The 17,850-nt window shown below is 52.1% G+C and overlaps 1 protein-coding gene across 21 annotated transcripts in view; it reads left to right on the top strand.

Annotated features, from left to right (window-relative positions):
• NFASC (neurofascin) overlaps positions 1–17,850 on the top strand; it is a 201,101-nt gene that overhangs the window by 157,887 nt on the left and 25,364 nt on the right. For 14 of the 21 annotated variants that reach the window (XM_050762345.1, XM_050762304.1, XM_050762340.1 and 11 more), the window contains 9 exons: positions 10–111; positions 405–602; positions 1,403–1,473; positions 2,830–3,052; positions 5,062–5,177; positions 6,973–7,177; positions 8,489–8,611; positions 9,709–9,882; positions 12,320–12,334. In XM_050762345.1, coding sequence (XP_050618302.1) covers positions 10–111; positions 405–602; positions 1,403–1,473; positions 2,830–3,052; positions 5,062–5,177; positions 6,973–7,177; positions 8,489–8,611; positions 9,709–9,882; positions 12,320–12,334 — 1,227 coding nt within the window. The remainder of the gene's footprint in view (positions 1–9; positions 112–404; positions 603–1,402; positions 1,474–2,829; positions 3,053–5,061; positions 5,178–6,972; positions 7,178–8,488; positions 8,612–9,708; positions 9,883–12,319; positions 12,335–17,850) is intronic. The other 7 variants (XM_050762356.1, XM_050762353.1, XM_050762350.1 and 4 more) reach the window with 3 other exon arrangements.

Below are 17,850 nucleotides of genomic sequence, written 5' to 3'. Positions count from 1 at the left end.
TGCCACCAGGACGGCCAGACCGGCCCCGGGACCTGGAGCTGACCGACCTGGCCGAGAGGAGCGTGCGGCTGACCTGGATCCCTGGGGACGATAACAACAGCCCCATCACAGGTAGCTCAGGGGCCCTGTGCTCCAAAGCTGGAAAAGAGGGATGGTAACACCCTTAAACCGAAGGCCTTTCCTGGTTTCCAGTCCCACTTCTGCCTCACTTGATGTGTGCCCTGGGCTATCCTCAGAATGTACAAAGGCCTTGGTGTCTCTTCCTGAGCCTTGGGAAGAATTCTCCCTGTGCCTTTGTGCGAGAGAGATTATAAAGATCAACGGAAGCCAAGGAGGAAGTGCTTTTAAAGAAGACCACTCCTAACTGAGCTCCCGAAACAGCTCTGTTTTCCTTGCCCACTCAGACTACGTTGTCCAGTTTGAAGAAGACCAGTTCCAACCCGGGATCTGGCATGACCATTCCAAGTACCCCGGCAGCGTTAACTCAGCCGTCCTCCGGCTGTCCCCGTATGTCAACTACCAGTTCCGTGTCATTGCCGTCAACGAGGTTGGGAGCAGCCACCCCAGCCTCCCGTCCGAGCGCTACCGAACCAGTGGAGCACGTGAGTACCCCAGGGCTGCCAGAGGAGGCTCCAAAACTCTGCACCCCAAACTCACACTGAGTTCCCCCCATCCCCAGCCATGTGAGCTTAGGTTACTTCTCCAAGGCCTGGCCTCCTCATCTGTAAAGCAGAGAGTACTAACACCTACATCACAGAGCTGTTGTGAACATGTGAGAATGTGTTTCAGGTACTTACCATGATGCCTGGCATGTAGTAAGCACATGATAAATGCTAACTTCCAGTTTTATTATTAGTAATTCTTGATTATCTGCTTTAAAGGGGAGAGCTATGGCAAAGAGGTACAGCAGAAATACATAATTCAGTGTGAGAAATATATAAATTGGTATTACATCAGATTTCTTTTCCTAACACTCTTGGGTAGTATTTGGATTTCTGAAATCACACCAGCTCATAGGGGGTGGAGATGCTGCCCCCCAAAAAAATGTTAAATGCCAGGGATAAGCCAGTCTGGTATGAAACACATTTAGTGGATAATCCACAAAGGAGCTAATCCACACTGAGTTGGCTTACTGACCACCCACAGTGTGGAAAGCCTTATGATAAATGCTGTCTGGTAGGGGATTAAAATTCACAAGAAATTAGCCCTGCTCTGGGAGTTTAAATCTCAGCTCAGAAGGCACATCATGTAAGTTCATTTACACACTAGACCCAACGTGTACATAGATGCTGAAGAAACTTGGAGCGTAGAACAGACCCATCAGGTGGGACGGAGGAAGGTTCCTTACCTTGCCCTGGTAAGGCACAAATTGGACTTGAACCTGTGTCCGTTTGGGTTCCAGCCCCCGAGTCCAATCCTGGTGACGTGAAGGGAGAGGGGACCAGAAAGAACAACATGGAGATCACGTGGACGGTAAGAGGCCCTCCCAGCCCCGATGGAGCAGCTCCCCTTGCCGCAGGCACCAGGAGCCCCTCTGCCTTGATGCCCCAACACTACGAGGCCACGATGCGGTTCAGACTCTCTGGCTGGTCTTGGTGGCCATTCTTCTTTGAGAAACCAAGCTCCTCTCTGAGTTGGGCATCTAGAAACCAAACAGGACAAATGTCTAAGCATAAGATTTCAGAGAGGAGACGAGAGCAGAGGGGACCAGGGTCCACCGACTGCCAGTCTAGCCAAACGCCTAGAGGATGCAGCAAAATCAAGCGGACTTCTCTTGAAGGAGGAGGGACTGGGGTTAGACTTTAGAAAACATTAGGCACAACACCAAACCAAGTTTTGGTGTGTTCCAGGGCCCTTTCACTGGAGATTTGTGGGAGCTGGGAAGAGACCAACATCTGAGATGTGTCCAGTACAGGCTTTCTTTTGGTCAGAGAATGGAGTAGGTCATTCCAAAGACTCCCTCAGGTCTTATAAAATCCCATCTTTATGCCGGCTCACTGACTACATTTTCCAAACCGAAGTTGGAGTACGTGGTCTCAAAACGACTTTTTTCCCAAACCACTTCCCAGTCTGAGAATGCAAACACAGCCACTGAAATATTAACATTTCTGAACTTCTGCCACAAGTAATGGAAACAGGGAGATGCAGTGTTTGGGATCATGACCTTCCCTGTCTTTCTGAAGGCTGCTCCCACGGCAGCCTTGGCCAAACAGGGCAACAGCAGCTGGACTGAGCCCAGATGCAGGACCCTGGTCTATGGCTCTGTATAGCAGGCTCCCAAGGGACTGACTCCTGGGACAGGCCCTTAGAAAATAAAGAGCAGAATCACACTCATGCTTAAAGAACTCTGACCTCTTGGGAAGGACAGGACAGACACACACAAATTTGGTAGAACTAAAATCCATTCTGGAATTTTGAGTTCATTAGCAGGAGCCATGCTGTGGTTAATCACAACTCATTTCCTCTGACTTTGGAGAAGTTTACCTTATTGTCTATATTTTGATTTATTGTTGCTCCTGTCACAGGAAGGTGTTTTGTTGAAAATAAAACCTTTGCACCTGCAAATGTGGGTGGCTCTCAGAGTCAGAGTAACTGGGTCTCAGGCAAAGCCTTTGTCACAGAAAATCTGCATGCTGCTGGGTTCACAGGACCTTCGCCTTTTGGGGGACTCACTGGGGTGGGGGATGTGGTCTCCCCTACCCTGCAAGGGGGCGGGCCAGTGTTGGGCATATCTGGAAGGGATGCCTGGCACAGCAAGAGAGGACAAGCTGTGGGTGGATCTGGGCCCCTCTCCGGCAGCCTCCCCAGCCTGTCTGTCCCTCTGCCCAGCCCATGAATGCCACCTCGGCCTTTGGCCCCAACCTACGCTACATTGTCAAGTGGAGGCGGAGAGAGACTCGAGAGGCCTGGAACAACGTCACAGTGTGGGGCTCTCGCTACGTGGTGGGGCAGACCCCGGTCTACGTACCTTATGAGATCCGAGTCCAGGCTGAAAATGACTTCGGGAAGGGTCCGGAGCCAGAATCTGTCATCGGTTACTCCGGAGAAGATTGTGAGTAGTCTCCTCCCCATCCCCCTGCCAGGACCCTTGTGGCTAGGTCGCACGAGGCCATGCTGACAGGCCAAGAAACCTGGGGTGGGTATGGGAAGACAGCCAGTTCTCAGGAAGGAGAAATGTCCTGTAGTGACCTAGAGCAGACAGGCACCCAGTCATGTCAGGCGTGGAAATATCATCATCCGAACATAGTTGGAATTACTGAATGTCATCACCCAGTCCAGAGCTGTCATTTCACAGATGTGAAAACTGAGGCCCAGAAAATGGAAAACCCTCAGCAGTGTTCCATAGTCGTCAACGTCTGTCTTGAGAACAGAGCTCAGGTCTTCCAATCCCCTGGCAGTGTGCCTTACTGCTGGGCCATGCTAGTACCAAGAAAAACGTCAAGACTACCCATCCTAAAGAGGTATGATTAGACACCTCCACAGGAAGCAGGGCAGCAGGCCAGAGGTTCCCCCAGGGAAGGCTTGAGGGATTGGGAGGCCTCCTCAGCACCAGACAGGAGCGCCCCAACCAGCCCCTGCTGGTGCTCCCGCTGCGGCTCCCAGCCCTGGGAACTGAGCACAGAAAGAGAAGGTCTTTGGGGGCTGGCCTCTGGTAAAACAACAAGATTCTGGTCATATACAGGGACATATATGCCTGGCTTCCCAGACAATGGTGGCCTCGCTGTCCCCAGCACATCAGTCCCGTAGGCTGCTAAACAAAGCAGGGATGTCAGGGAGTCCCCTCCTGGCTGAGGGCCTTTGCGCCCTGTTGGGTCTGGGTCTGATGGAAGAAGAGATCATGTAGGTGGATGGAGTGGGCAGAAGGAAGGGAGGAGGGACAGTCTTGGGTGGGGGGAATTTAGAAGGAGCCGTCAAGAGTAGGGCCCGTGGCGTTCCTAACAGTGAGATGGAAGAAGGCAGGGGTGGGCCCTGGGCCCCACTTTCCCAGAGGTGATTATGGATTGGACTCATAAGGGAGATGAGCAAAGAGGGTCAGCAGGTCCTCTGTCCATCCCACTCCTCACCTCCATGGTGGCGGGCACTTCAGACAGGAGCCCAGTGGTACTACTGGATGGTAAGTGCAGAAAGGGTGGCATCTGGTCATGGATTCCATGGACCAGCCCACAGTTTCCATTGCATTCTCCTACCCTGCGGCCCATGCTCTGATGGATTAGAGGGGACGAGGCAGAGCTGCTTTTGCAGCAGAGTGGAGAAAACAGGGACAAGAATCAGTTATAGGGGAGGGAGAGGGCTTCCCTTTCCAGGGAGTCGCAGGGTCAGAATCACTTCCTGAACTAGATTAGGGCATCTTCAACCTGTGGGTAATGTTTCCTGCCAGGAAACAGATGCACTCTCAGAAGGTACTATTTATCACGTGTGGACAGAGTTAGAGGGAAAATGGCAAGATATGTGATCCACCTTAAAGGCTGGCAGCAGTAGGAAGCCATTATACCACTCTGAGCCTCCATGGACGGGGATAGATGAGTCCACAGCCTGCAAGGACCACCCTCAGGAGCCATGGCCTTAGGTAGAAGAGTACAAGGCTGTCAACCTGTAGCCCAGGAAAGAGGAACCCAGGGGAATTGGTACCCACCCTTCCTCTCCTCCTGCCCTGGGGCCCTCCTGTTGGCACCTGCTATTGGTTAAACCCATCTGGCAGCCTGAGAACATGGGAGCCCCACTGAGAAGGTCCAGCGAGGGCAACCTCCCAGGACACGGAGCAGGGTGAAGAAGGGTGGAGGATGAAATGAAGGGGCAGATGGAAACTACCCAGCACAGGAGGGGGCAAATGACTGCCCTCTAAACATGTAGGCAGAGTCGCTTCCACCTGGACTGCCACCCTTTTGTCCTGAGCCTTCCCCACCACCTTTTCAAGTACTGTCTGATGGAGGAGACATGGCCTCTGCCCTCATGGAATGCTCAGTGTTGAGTGGAGTGCAGGTCCAGGCCAGCAGAGAAAAAGTCAGAAGCAACCCTAGAGTCCTGCCTGTATAACCAACTCTCTGTCCCGACACATTGCAGATCCCAGGGCTGCGCCCACTGAAGTTAAAGTCCGAGTCATGAACAGCACAGCCATCAGCCTTCAGTGGAACCGCGTCTACCCTGACACGGTCCAGGGCCAGCTCAGAGAGTACCGAGTGAGGAAGCCAGCTCTGGACTCACCTAACCACCCAGCTCACTAACCAGGGCCAGGGGTAGCAAATGCGGGGCATAAGATATTGGAAAGAAATCCTAGGGATATTTATTGAATCCAAGGTTGACTTAAAAAGATAATGTCTAGAGTTAGATGTTCAAAAATATACCTAGAAAAAAAAATTATATACATGATATATTTTATATACACACACATCTGGATTTAAAATTAAAACCCACTAAATTTAAATTTTAAAAGTTGCATATTATATATATTATATATGTATAATATATATATACACACACACACACACAGATGTGTCCAGCAGATATGCTGAGAGATTCTGCTCAGCAGAAAATCACGTGAAAGGCGGTGGGTTGGGGTTGGTGTTGCGTAGCACATTGCGTTTGGAATACATGCATGAGTGGGCAAAAATGTATCTTCAGAGCAGTGTTGAGGCACCGCTGAGCTACACCCCTCCCCTATCCCAATGGCCCCTACTGGGCTCCTTATCTCCTAAGCCACAACTAACAGGCAAAGCCACTGAAAGCGTGCAAATGCCCTCCCTGTTGTCGCAGCCAACTCCAGATAACCCAGTATATGGAATTTCAAGGCCCTTGGCTTCTCCCTGCCTGAGAGCAGTTTCTGCTCAATCGTCCATCCTCTTCAAAAGGGTGAGCTCATATGGGAAGAAGAGAGAGAGCACCCAGTGTATACACGGCGCTCCCTTCTGAGTAGCACTAATTAAAAGTTGGCTGGAAAGTGAGGGAGGGAGGCAGTAACTGTGATTAATGCAGGTTCTGTGGCCTCAGAGGCCATCAAGAGTTGGCTGATGGACAGTTGGAGGCAGAGCAAGAGAGGCTAGTCTCTTCCTGGGAAATGAATTTGGCCAGTAGGGGAAAGAAGGCAATGTGATGTGTACACTTGAATGAGCTCTTCCCCACAGTTGACTTGTACCCTTAACCTACTTGCTTAGAGATTTTTCTGGCTAAAGCTCCCCATGGGTCCCCCTCTAAGTCTGGACTCCTTCCTACCTTGCCACGGGCAGCCTGGGAGACACTGGCGTGGCCACCTGACCTATGGCTTCTTACCCACTGCTAATTAAAGACCTCATGTTGCCCAAACTCATTCCACTGTCCCCTCCAACACTACCATCTTCCATAGCTGTCCCTTCCCATCCAAGCTCTGCTACCATGCAGCCTGGCATCCCACTGACTTGGACATGTGACTGTCTCATCCCTAAAGGTCTTTCAACAATATGAAAAGAAATCATTTTACTTCAAAGGATTAAATCAACCTTTCTCATGTTCAGACTTCCGGGGGTAACTTGTTACCTTTCAACTGCTGCCTGCCGTCAATCTAAACCATACTAATCCAATTCAAGGTGATGTGGTCTTTGAGCACAGAGTGGAGCTTTCCATGCCTGGACCCTTGGCTCACTATTTTTGGTTCTGGCACGGACTCCCTGAGCAACCTGGTACCCACCTTGGAAATCAGTCTCATGATGGAGCAGCTCAGATGTAAGTTTGGCCAACTTGCTCTTTCCCCAAAGACGTGGCATGGATCAGAAAATAATTGGAACCAAAACCCTTATTTCTTGTTTAATATAAATTCATGTTCATGAGTGGCTGATGAGTGGGGATTAAAAGGCTGCTTCCTCAGCCTGGATAGGACTGATGAGGTCATTTGGGACTTGGAGGCTGTAGCAAGCAAAGGAAAGACCGGTCACTACCACCACCACTAACAACTAACCCGGCCCTGCCTGCCTGACCCCTCACCAGCCTGCCTCTGTCCCGAAGGCCTACTACTGGAGGGAGAGCAGCTTGCTGAAGAACCTGTGGGTGTCTCAGAAGAGACAGCAAGCCAGCTTCCCTGGTGACCGCCTCCGTGGCGTGGTGTCCCGCCTCTTCCCCTACAGTAACTACAAGCTGGAGATGGTTGTGGTCAATGGGAGAGGTGATGGGCCTCGCAGTGAGACCAAGGAGTTCACCACCCCGGAAGGAGGTAGGTCTGGCCTGCAGCTCTTCAGGGTGGGGCAGGAGAAGGGTGGCACACACCTCGGGCCTGGAGAAACTCCAGCGTGGCTCGGCATGGATGGCACAAGGCGACTTCTTCGAGGCCTCCAGGGGCAGATGACCTGCAAGCTGAGCCTCTACAGCCATTCCCAGAGCACCATCACCAAGGTGACCTGCCCTTCCAGGAGGTTGTATCTCAAGAGAAGACCTGTGAGGTCTGCTGACATAATTCCAGATGGACTATGCAGACTGATCCCCAAGGGCACGGCGGGCGCCTGGGCCGCCCCACCACCTTCCGAGGCAGAAGGCAGCCGGCAGCCGTCCATCCTGACTGCCAGGAGCCATCTGATTTGTTTGCCAGCACCCAAGGCCTTCACGGTTCTCCCCACATGTTCTCAAGAAGCTGTCACTGAGATAGTCAGTGTGTGTGTGCGGTGGCTCTGCAGAGGGATACCCAAGTGTAGCCCCGCCTTCTGCAGGCCCATGGTTTCACAAGGCCCTGGAGTCAAAACCCCTGTTTTTTGTTTCACATAAATTCAAGTTCATGAATTAAGAGATGACTGCAAAGTTCCTGGTTCATTTCCCTGTTCTTGCCAGTCTTCTTTTATCTGCTTTGCATCTGTTTCGTCCTCCTCCATTTCTCCTCCCTCCTCCTTTAATTTTTATTTTCCCCATTTTTCCTCTTCTCTTCCTCCTGTCCTCTGTTCTTCCCTCTTGTTCTCTTTATCCTTGTCTTTCCCTTGCCTTGGTTTTGTTTTCATCATTGGCCTCTCCCTAACACTCCCGCCCTCCCACCTCTTCTGGATGTTCCACCCTGGGTTTCTGTCTCCTTAACCCTGAACCCAACATTCTCAGCTCAGAAGCCTGGGCCTGCTGCCTGGACCCAGTGATGAGAATCCTTGTCTGAGGATAGGGAACTGCAGCCTCTGTACAAAACAGCTGTAAGTGGTTGTCTACCAAGGAATGGTTCTGCCCAATTTAGAGGTGTCTTTGCAGAATCAGAGCCTAATGTGTGCTTAATCCACGGTAGTTGCTAGAAGAAAACCTGATTTACTTCTTCCTCTCTTAAAAAGCAGAGTCTGAGCTATGTTTGTCTTCAGACCTGGAGGAAATGGCATCCTGGATGGGGCAATGGGCTCCAGTCGTCTCATGGTTCTCCCTGGCTTCAGTTTAGCAGTGTCCATCATGGGGGTTGTCCAGAGGTCAATGCCTTCATACTTGTGCTTTGTTTTTTTTGTGTTTTCCTCATCCTCCCTGCCCCCTCCCCCTCATCTCCCCTGCTCTCTCCTCCTTCCCCAAGTACCCAGTGCCCCCAGGCGTTTCCGAGTCCGGCAGCCTAACCTGGAGACAATCAACCTGGAATGGGATCATCCAGAGCATCCAAATGGGATCATGACTGGATACACTCTCAAATACGTGGCCTGTACGTTCTGCCCTTCCCTTTCTCTTAGATAATCTGGGAACCAGAAACCCCATTCTCACCACTTTTCCTAAGTACTCAAGGTAGATAGCCTGTGGGTGCAGATGGCATTGTGGAGGGATGGAGGGACCAACGAAACAGTTCCCAATAGGATTAGGGGGGGCAGGTGGGACTCAATCCCTGCTCTCCTTGCATAGTTCTGCCTGCAGGGAGCTTCTAGTCTCACTGATGAGACAAAGGGAACTCCAGTCTAATGAGGGAGACAGCCATGGCCTTTAGGGATCTTTCGTAGTCTCCAACACGTACAGAGTCTAGGAGAGAGAGTTCCTCAGCCTCTGGAGCTTCCACCTGATGGGGTAGACAGTATACTCACAGGAGTCCACAGACAGTCAGGACACCCCTTGACAAGGTGTCATTTATGATAAGGCAGTTGCATGTAGAGCTGCCTGGTGACTGTGGGGTGACCCGAATTGGGAGCCTGGGTTGGAAAGACCCCACCTCAAGAGCTCAGCATCACCATGCAGGGACAGGAGTACCATTACATTTGAAACACGTTAGGCCTTCAAAAGTAGGTAACATACCTCGTTGGGAAACTCAAAGAGCCAAATGATGTGTTGTTAGCAATTTTAATAGCCAACTGTGTGCTTGTATGCTGTTCGGCATTGATCTCTGGACCAGACCCTTTCACCCTTTGAGGTCCATTGAATAGGCATTTTACAAAGGAGACATTAAAAATCAAAAGGCCTAGTGGCGTTGCCCTAGTTCTGTTTGAAAGGAAGAAAGAAAGTGAAGAGTTTTGTCCTTGTTGAAAGGGCTTAAGAATATAAACGGAATCTTTCTGAATCAGCCACATAACTCTTCAGTGAGCTAGAGACAACAGGATCAGTGAAGAAGGATTAACCCTGGGTGTCATCAAAGAGCCCAGAGGGAGTTCTCGCCCAGCGCTCTGCCTTTGAACCAAGCCTTTAAGATCACCAGGCAGGTGCTATCATTTCCCTTTCCAGCAAAGTCAGGAAGGTGTTCTCCCTCCAGTTTGCAGATTATATAACCCATCAATAAACGTTGCTAAAGTTTAATTCCACTTACCTCTGTTTCCCCAGTTAACGGGACCAAAGTAGGAAAGCAGATAGTGGAAAACTTCTCTCCCAATCAGACCAAGTTCACGGTGCAAAGAACGGACCCCGTGTCACGCTACCGCTTTACCCTCAGCGCCAGGACGCAGGTGGGCTCTGGGGAAGCCGTCACGGAGGAGTCACCAGCACCCCCGAATGAAGGTAGGTGCATGGCGGCAGCCCCTGGGGTAAAAGGTCCCGGCTAGTTCAGAGGCCTAGAGAAACACACTGAGGTCTGTAGCTGGCTGCCTGGGATGGAGAGGAAATGGGGCTTGCAAGTCCTCAAGCCCTTGGTAGGTGAGAACCCATCTTAATGTGTGAGAGGTAGGTGCTGGTGTTGGATCTGGAGCCCAGCTGTCCTTGGACCTCTGTGATCACACCTGGGTCCCCACTTGCCCTGACTTGCTGAGTCACTTGACATCTATCATCTTTCCTTCTTGTAGAGGAATAAGGAAGAGAGCATGAGTTGAGAAATGAGAGAAAGCATAATGAACTCCAAAGAACAGTGAGTGTTCACCTCTTGAGGGAGGCAGGAATATGATTGTGAGTGCCCCATGAGGGCTCTGGGGACAACCTTCTTTCTTCGAAGGCACATGGGTTCAAGGAGGTAAGGGAAACCATCATGATGACGCTGCTTACTGGCATCGTGAGTAGACCAGAGAATGTGGTCCCTCCTTGCAGCCTGAATCGGATGCGTTATCAGGCTGCAGAGAGGAGGAGGAGTTAGGAAACAGCCGTTTGCCAAGCCAGCTTCACAAAGAGCAAATGAGTTCTTCATCTCCTGGGTCCAGGCGTCATCTGGCAGCATTTCATCCCCCACCGGAGCTGCACCTGCCTGAGGACTCCACTAGAGGGGGCTCCAGGCTCACCCGCACATACGCTGGCGTCAGGCGGAATGTGCGGCCTGGGACCTCTGGAGGAGGCAAGGCTGCAAAAACCTCAATGCTGGCTCACCCCTAGGAAAGGCTGGGGACCCCTGTGTGTCTCCAGAGATACAACGGTCAATTCAACAGCCATTTCTTGAGCGCCCACAATGTGAGGTGCCAGACACTGCCACACACAAGGGATATATAAAGGTAATAAGAAGCTCACACCATCTAGAGGGGGAGCCATCTATAAGAATATCTAATTGCATGTCTAAATGAGGGGGCGCAGTGCCTGGGCAGAGTGGGGGATTCAGTCTTCATGGGAAAACTCCAGAGAAGAGGTGATGTGAGTGGGCACCCTGGAATCTGAGAAGTCATTGTGTCTAGTGCTTTCCACAGAAGGGTCAGGTCCTGCCGCCTGGCCCAGGCCCAGACAGGGGTCTCCTGAGTGCCACCCCCACCTGCATTCCAGGAGAGCATCAGTGCTGCCTTCTCTGGGGCTACCAGGCCTGCTGCGTCACCCCGGGCTCCCAGGCAGCTTCACAAGTTGCCCACATCCTTCCCCAGCCCCACCACTCTAGCCAGCACACCAGCGCTGAGGCGGGAGAAGAGGGGCCAGGCAGAAGCAGAGAAAGGCTGACAGCCCTCTCTGCATCCCTCTCCGGGCTCAGAAACCAGGAGTGAGTCACACAACCAGCTCTCCCTGCCACTGTGCTCTTCTGCACTCTCCCAAGCCCCTGGGCACTCGGGAAATTTATTAGGGCAAGGGGACTTAGGTTAGTGACTGATGTGTGTCTGTTACCAAAGGCCAGGCCAGGCTGTGATGCACTTTCTTGATTACTCAATTCTGCAAGTAGATAGATAGAGAGCCCCTTCTTCCCTCCCTATGTGCACCCCAATACAGAACATCAGATAAACAAAGCCCCATTGTCCAGCCCCAGTAACCACCACAGAGAATGTTCTGCAGCCCCGGGGGACAAGAGGACAAAGAGAGACTTTGTTCTTAACTTAGGGCTTTGCAGAAAATTCAAGAATTTCACTTAGGGCTCTCAGTCCAAACTTGGGTTTCTAACTTCATAAAGTCCAACTGGAAGGGAAGAATTGGAGGGACGGAATACCAGGAGAGGGGCTCCAGGCTCCGTCCTTCAAAGTTCCTGCCTTCCAAGGTTGCGATGGTGTGGAGTGGGTGCAGCTGAACACGCTCCCTCTCTCGTATCCATCCCACTATTCAGCATCTTCCCCTGAAGACAGAAACCATCCTTTTGACTGGAGTTGATTTCCTCCCACACCACCTACTCCTTATCCCCTCAACCCCTGGCATCATGGAGGGTCACCCAACCTGCTCAAAGGTCATGCCAACCTAGCCAGAGCAGGATATGCTATTGAGGACAGAACTGGGAACATAATCCTCTGAGTGGACTGTCTCTGCAGCCACCTCTTAGATGTCCAGTCCTTGAGTCAAGGTAGAAACAGCGTGTTAGAAAGGTCTCCAAGGCCCAGGTGGAAAGGTTTCTGTAGGAACATGCCTGACTCAGGTGGAGTTGACCGTGAACCCTGAATACCAGTTGGCATCCTCAGGCCAGCAGCCAGCACCTGGCCATGCCGTCTGCATAAGGTTTGGGCTGGAACCTTCTCTGCTTGCTTGTCCTGTGGTTTCACTTGTGCTCTGTTTTCTCTTCCCTTTTCCATCCTTTCTCCCTCTGTCTGGCCATCTTGGGCGCTGTGTTCTGAAGCTACTCCAACCGCAGGTACCGTACCAGCATCGGAGGTAATGGGCATGGCATGGGGCAATGCAGGCGGAGCCCAGCCAGGGTGGACAAGGAGGGAGAGGCTGAGGCTGAAAGCATGCTCCAGACTCACCCTTTCAGTGGCTGGGAAGCCAGATTGTCAAGCGGGATGTGTGTGGAGGATGGGACCAGAGGAGAGCAAGCCCGCTTTCCCCCCTTCCCAAACTATTTGCCCCCTGCTGAGAAAGAGAATGGCTCAGCAGGGGTCCCACACACACCGGTCCTGACCTGCTCTCTGGAGCTGCAGTTTGATTCTGACACTGAGTAGATTACTTCCCGTTAACCACCTGAGCCCTTGCCTGGACTTGACAGCTCAGAGCAGTGTCCCCAGCTGTGGCTCTAGAAGGCGTGCTGCAGCAGGAGCAGGGACAGCTGGCTCCTGGTGGGGCTGCCGTCTCCTGAAAGGGTGAGCGCGGTGTGCATGCCGGCTTTGCATGCTGCATGGGGGCCTGGCACCGGCTCTGCCAGCCACCACGGGCTCTGCTCAGTGAGAACAAGCAAGCACGTCCATGGATAGGGCCAGGTGCTCCAGTTCCTGGAGTCTCAGCAGGCACTGTGGGCTGATTATCTCCTCACCCTTCAGAAACCCAGCGTTTCCAAGTCTTTAGCATTAAGAACAGTCTCCACTCTCGGGGTGTGGGAGGTAGATCTACAGTGGACTGAGGTGCTGGGCAGCTCTGGGCTTAGGACCTGCTAATCAAGTTACTCCTCTCTAGTTCTCATGTCATGGGTTTGAGGGCCATCAAAGGGCTCTTCATCACAGGAGGCCAGTCCCCAGGCTGGAGAAACGAGGCAGGGGACCCCAGGGTTCCTTTCCAGGCCCTCCTCTGAGCCTGAATTACATAGATGGGAAATGGGAACAGGATTCACCCTGGCAGAGCAAAGGCTACGAGCAAGCGCTCACCAGAGCCTCCTTACATGCCAGGCAGTGGAGGGAGAACTGAGGACCGGGCCAGGAATCTGAGGGTTGGCTTATGAAGGGGATGCCACCTTGCCCAATTCAATTTCCTCCTCGCCTTTGCTTATTCATCCGCACCCCCATCCTATGTTGATTCTATTTCTGTTGCACAGCTGCTTCCTTCAGTTTGTGTATGTTTTGTGGTCAGATCTGTGGATGGTGAGCTGCCATCATCCTTCCCTCTCTCCCTCAGTCCTCACAATCACCACCACCCCAGTGCCTCCCCACAAAGTCTGAACACCCCTGTGAAGATGTGAGGCAGAGAGGTGATCCTAAGCCTGGGGACCAGGGTGAGAGCCATCCTTGCCACACTGGGGCCTCCCTGACTTCCTGCTTGAAGTTTACATAAGTCTCTCCCATGACGAAGAGGAAACGCAGGGAGGGCATCAGGCGAATCAGCTGCAAGCTCATTGGAGAAGCAGCTCCCCGTCCACCTCCCCCATTCTGGCACCCTAGGACCCAAGGCAGGTGGGCCTGGTGGCAGGCAGTCTGTCTTGTTCAGTGGGCATCTGTGCTGGCCTGTGCTGCCCCTCTACTGAGTGGGTGAGAGGTATCTTTGCAATCACCCTGCTTCCTACTTCCCACTTAGAGAAGATCTACACTCAGGCAGCATGAGCTCATGGTCTCAATCAAATGTTTCCTGGGCTCCGGCTTCCACGTGACATGGCAGTGGAGGCAGATTGCACTTTTTGGGAAATGAGATGTGCTGATAACATCAGCTGTTCTCAGCTTTAAATGCGTAAGAACCTTCTGCACAATGAGCAGGTGCCAAGCAACAAAACTCGGGTTCCATGTTTTTGACGTGGACCTGGCGTCCAGCCCACTGCTGTCTTCCCTCTCGTCCTCTCCAAACCTGGGCACTGTTTCCCCAAACTGCTCTGTTCATCTCTCACCCAGTGAAGATAATCCCTCTCATCCACCTGTATCTGCAGTCTCTTAGGATTGCTGCCCATCTGTCTGACAATCTGTGATTTGGCCGGGGTAGTCAACATGCCATGTGGACATTTTTGGACTAAACCTTCCACCTTGGAATGTCTAGGAAGTGCTGTCCTCTTCTTTGACCCAGCTTAGGTCTGCAGATGTTTGGTGGGCTCTTGATAGGTGCCCTGTTCCGTGGCAGGTTCTGGGACAGAAAGATGAATGACACATGTCATCTCTCCTCAGTGTTCTCCATCTCATGCATGGTGCTCCCTGAAACCCTCCTGGAAAACCCTTGGTTGTGGCCAGGATGCCTTCCAGTGCGCATTAGGTGACAAACCTGTGAGGTTGATGCTGCTGTCTAGGAGGGGCCTTGTGCTTCCAGCTCTAGCCCACTCAGGATCCCCCCTTAGCTAACAGAGGGTCTCTGCTGCCCCTTCTCCTTGGTCGCCAGGCTGATGGTCTCCACTGAGCACTGGCCAGGATTGCTTCCAAACCTGTAGCTCCTATTGTGGCAGGAAATGACATCTTAGCCCAGTCATATGTCTTCCCAGCCTGGTGCCACTCTGTTGGTAAGCCCTACTTCTTGGTTTTCTTTTGAAAACATCACTCTTCTATTCTCTCCCCAACCTCAGCCCCAGCGGATGAAATAATCTGAATCTCCTTGGACCTGAGCCATAGAAGGTTTTCCCCATGGAACACTTGCCCCTTCGTTCCACCTGTACTAGCCCCCTGACAGCTCACTGCCTGGCTCTTCTGCACCTTCCCTCAGAGGCTTTTCTTCTTTCCTCCACCCTCCCTAGCTCCCTGGGGGCCCTGTCCTGCCTTGGGACAATAGACACAGCTAATGAGTGGGTCGGAGATGTGCCAGCAGTGACCTCAGCCCGCTGAGGTTGTATCCTCTATGGTAACTTCGATGGTGGGAGCCCTGGGGAGGCTGCCAGAAAGTGACCCCTTTTCTCTGTGACATCTCTTGCTCCCTCTTACTAAGCCTGAGCCAGAGAGGAAGCAGCTAGGTAGCCATCATCAGAGAAAAATGCTTCCTTTCTGCCACACTTGGCGAAGTGGCCATCAGGGGAGGGGACAATGCAGTGTAGGAACATCTTCAGAGCCATCTCTTATCCTTGCCTCTGCCCAGCAGGGCCGGTGAGGAAAATGCTGTCACCTGGGCTCTCTTGACATCCCTGTCCTCCAGCTACTCACTGGAACATCCTGGGGGAAGTGTGTGCCCCCAGCTATGGCCGTGTTGGGGTATGAGTGTGTGTGTGTCTCTGTGTGTCTGAGGGCCACGGGGCCACATGAGAGAGTGTAAAGCTTTGGGGAAGATTGACTTAGTTTCTGGGGCCTGGGGAATGTAGCAGCCACTGCACCTGTAGGAAGGGAGCCCAGGCCCCTGCACTACGCAGTGTGATGATTCAGGTGAATCATCACAGTGTGATGAAAAGGGAGTGTTTGCTTTTTTGTTTTGTTTTTTTGAGGCAGAGTCTTGCTCTGTTGCCCAGGCTAGAGTGCGGTGGTGCGATCTTGGCTCACTGCAACCTCCCCTGAAGGGAGTGTTTTCCAACGATGCCTTTTAGATAGTCATGAGAAGGGCTACCTTGTGAGCATTTGATTTGTCAGAAATTATTAGAAAACATACTATTTATAAAGAACTCCGGCAGGTGCAGCACTTTGGGAGGCTGAGGCCAGAGAAATGCTTGAGCCTGGTAGTTCAAGACCAGCCTGGGTTCCATGACAAAACCCCATCTCTACAAAAAATACACAAATTAGCCAGGCATGGTGGACCTGTAGCTGGACCTATAGTCCCAGCTGCTTGGTAGGCTGAGGTGGGAGGATGGCTTGAGCCTGGGAGGTCGAGGCTACAATGAGCCATGATCACACCATTACACTCCAGCCTGGGTAACAGAGCAAGATCCTGTCTCAATTTAAAAAAAAAAAAAAAAAAAAAAAAAAAATCAGAGCAGTCCTGCCCAAGTAGACCAAATAATTTCTCCAGGTCCATCCCAGCAGCACAGAGCAGCAGGAAGAGCCCATGTGTGTCCATGGCCATGAGAGCTGCAGGGAGCAGGCCTGGGAGAGAACTGAACTTTGCCGCATGGGTCTCTCAGGCTTTCCCATGTATGTGTACACAGTGTGTGTGTGTGTGTGTGTGCGCGCGCGCACGTGTCGGTGGGTGGGGATAAGTGAATCCCTCATGTTGAGTGTTTATAGTGCTAAGCTTGTATTCCAGGCCTGAGGCCATCCTGGACTGAGCATGGCCCTGAATAAAGAATCTGAGAGGGAGAGTTGCCCCGCCGCTCACCCCTCCCCACACCACCCTGATGTCTGTGGGTTGACCAGGGTTTGGGGAATATAGCATTGTGAGCTTTGAACTTGCCCAGGAACCTCTGGAACATATGGGGCATAGTCAGCTGCCCAGTGTGACTTGGGTGGCCAGCACCCTTGGGGCACAGTAGTACCTCTGATCTTATTAGTAGGGAAGCAGGAGCATTGCCTCCTTCTCCAAAGAAGGACTTGTAATATTGGAGACCCAAGGGAATGAACTGGCTTTTGTTGGGCAGGCTCTGGCTGGGAAGGCTTAGGATCGCTTCACTCTCCCTTTAAAAAGCTCTCTGGCAATTCTTTTTCTGGCATCCCTCCCTGCCCTAGCCCCTTTCTTGGGGATATGATTTTCCTGAGAGATCTGAGGCTGGGTGGGATTCCTTGGGAGTGAGAGTTAGCTGCCTTTGTTTTAAAGTCCCTGCCTACTGCCACATTAGCATCAACTCTAGAAAGTGAACTGCGGTCAGATCACAGGAGATCGAGTGCAAGGAGGAGAGGTGGCTCTGTCTCTCTCTGCTTGGCCTCATTATTCTCATACTCTCGGCTTTAGCAAAAATTAGATCTGCAGGGAAGGATAGGGCAGCCCTTTCCATGACCTTCTGTATCAGGAAAGAAGACCTGTGAAAAAGTTGTCACATACATAAGCTTAGTCCTCCCAAGCTGACCAATATCCAAGGATCACTTTGGGTGGGAGATGGGTGTCATGAGAGGGTTAGCCCAGATCTGAATGATTCTGTGCCCCATGAAGATGTATGCAGAAAAGAAGTCCAGCATGTGCCTCGCTGTGCCTGGGACGACTGTCTACTGTGGGCTGGGAAGGTGGTGCTGCTGAGTGTGGGTCATACTGTCATTCCATTAGCTCCCTCTTCCCATGTTCTCGTGTGAACAGAAAGCACTTGTACCTGCACCCAAATTTCCTAGAGAGAAAGGCATTTATAAGAAGTCACTTTGGATTAGGGTGGTTGCAGGAAGGGCCACCATTGAGCAGAGAAGGGAAAGAGAGGGAGGAGAGGCAGAGGAATGACTGAGGAGAGCCAAGACTGGAGGAGGGCAAGGGTAGGCAGAACGCCGTGCGAGGCTTGCCCACGCTGAGCGGAGACTGTTCCCTCTCTGTCATCAGGTTCGGGTGGCTGTTTGGGCTCACGCAGGCATGACAAAGGGTGATTTTGGAGTGAATGGTTGGGAATGGCAGGCCGCCCTAAGCCTCTGCTGGACAGGGCCCCGCCGCCTGCCCACCTCTAGGCTGGGGCTCCAGGGCTGGATCCAACTGGTGCTGCTT

This window comes from Macaca thibetana, chromosome 1 (assembly GCF_024542745.1).
Source record: "Macaca thibetana thibetana isolate TM-01 chromosome 1, ASM2454274v1, whole genome shotgun sequence".
In the NCBI taxonomy this organism is placed as follows: Eukaryota; Metazoa; Chordata; class Mammalia; order Primates; family Cercopithecidae; genus Macaca; species Macaca thibetana.
The sequence above is the reverse complement of the archived record's forward strand: the minus strand, read 5'-3'. Positions and strand labels throughout refer to the sequence as shown.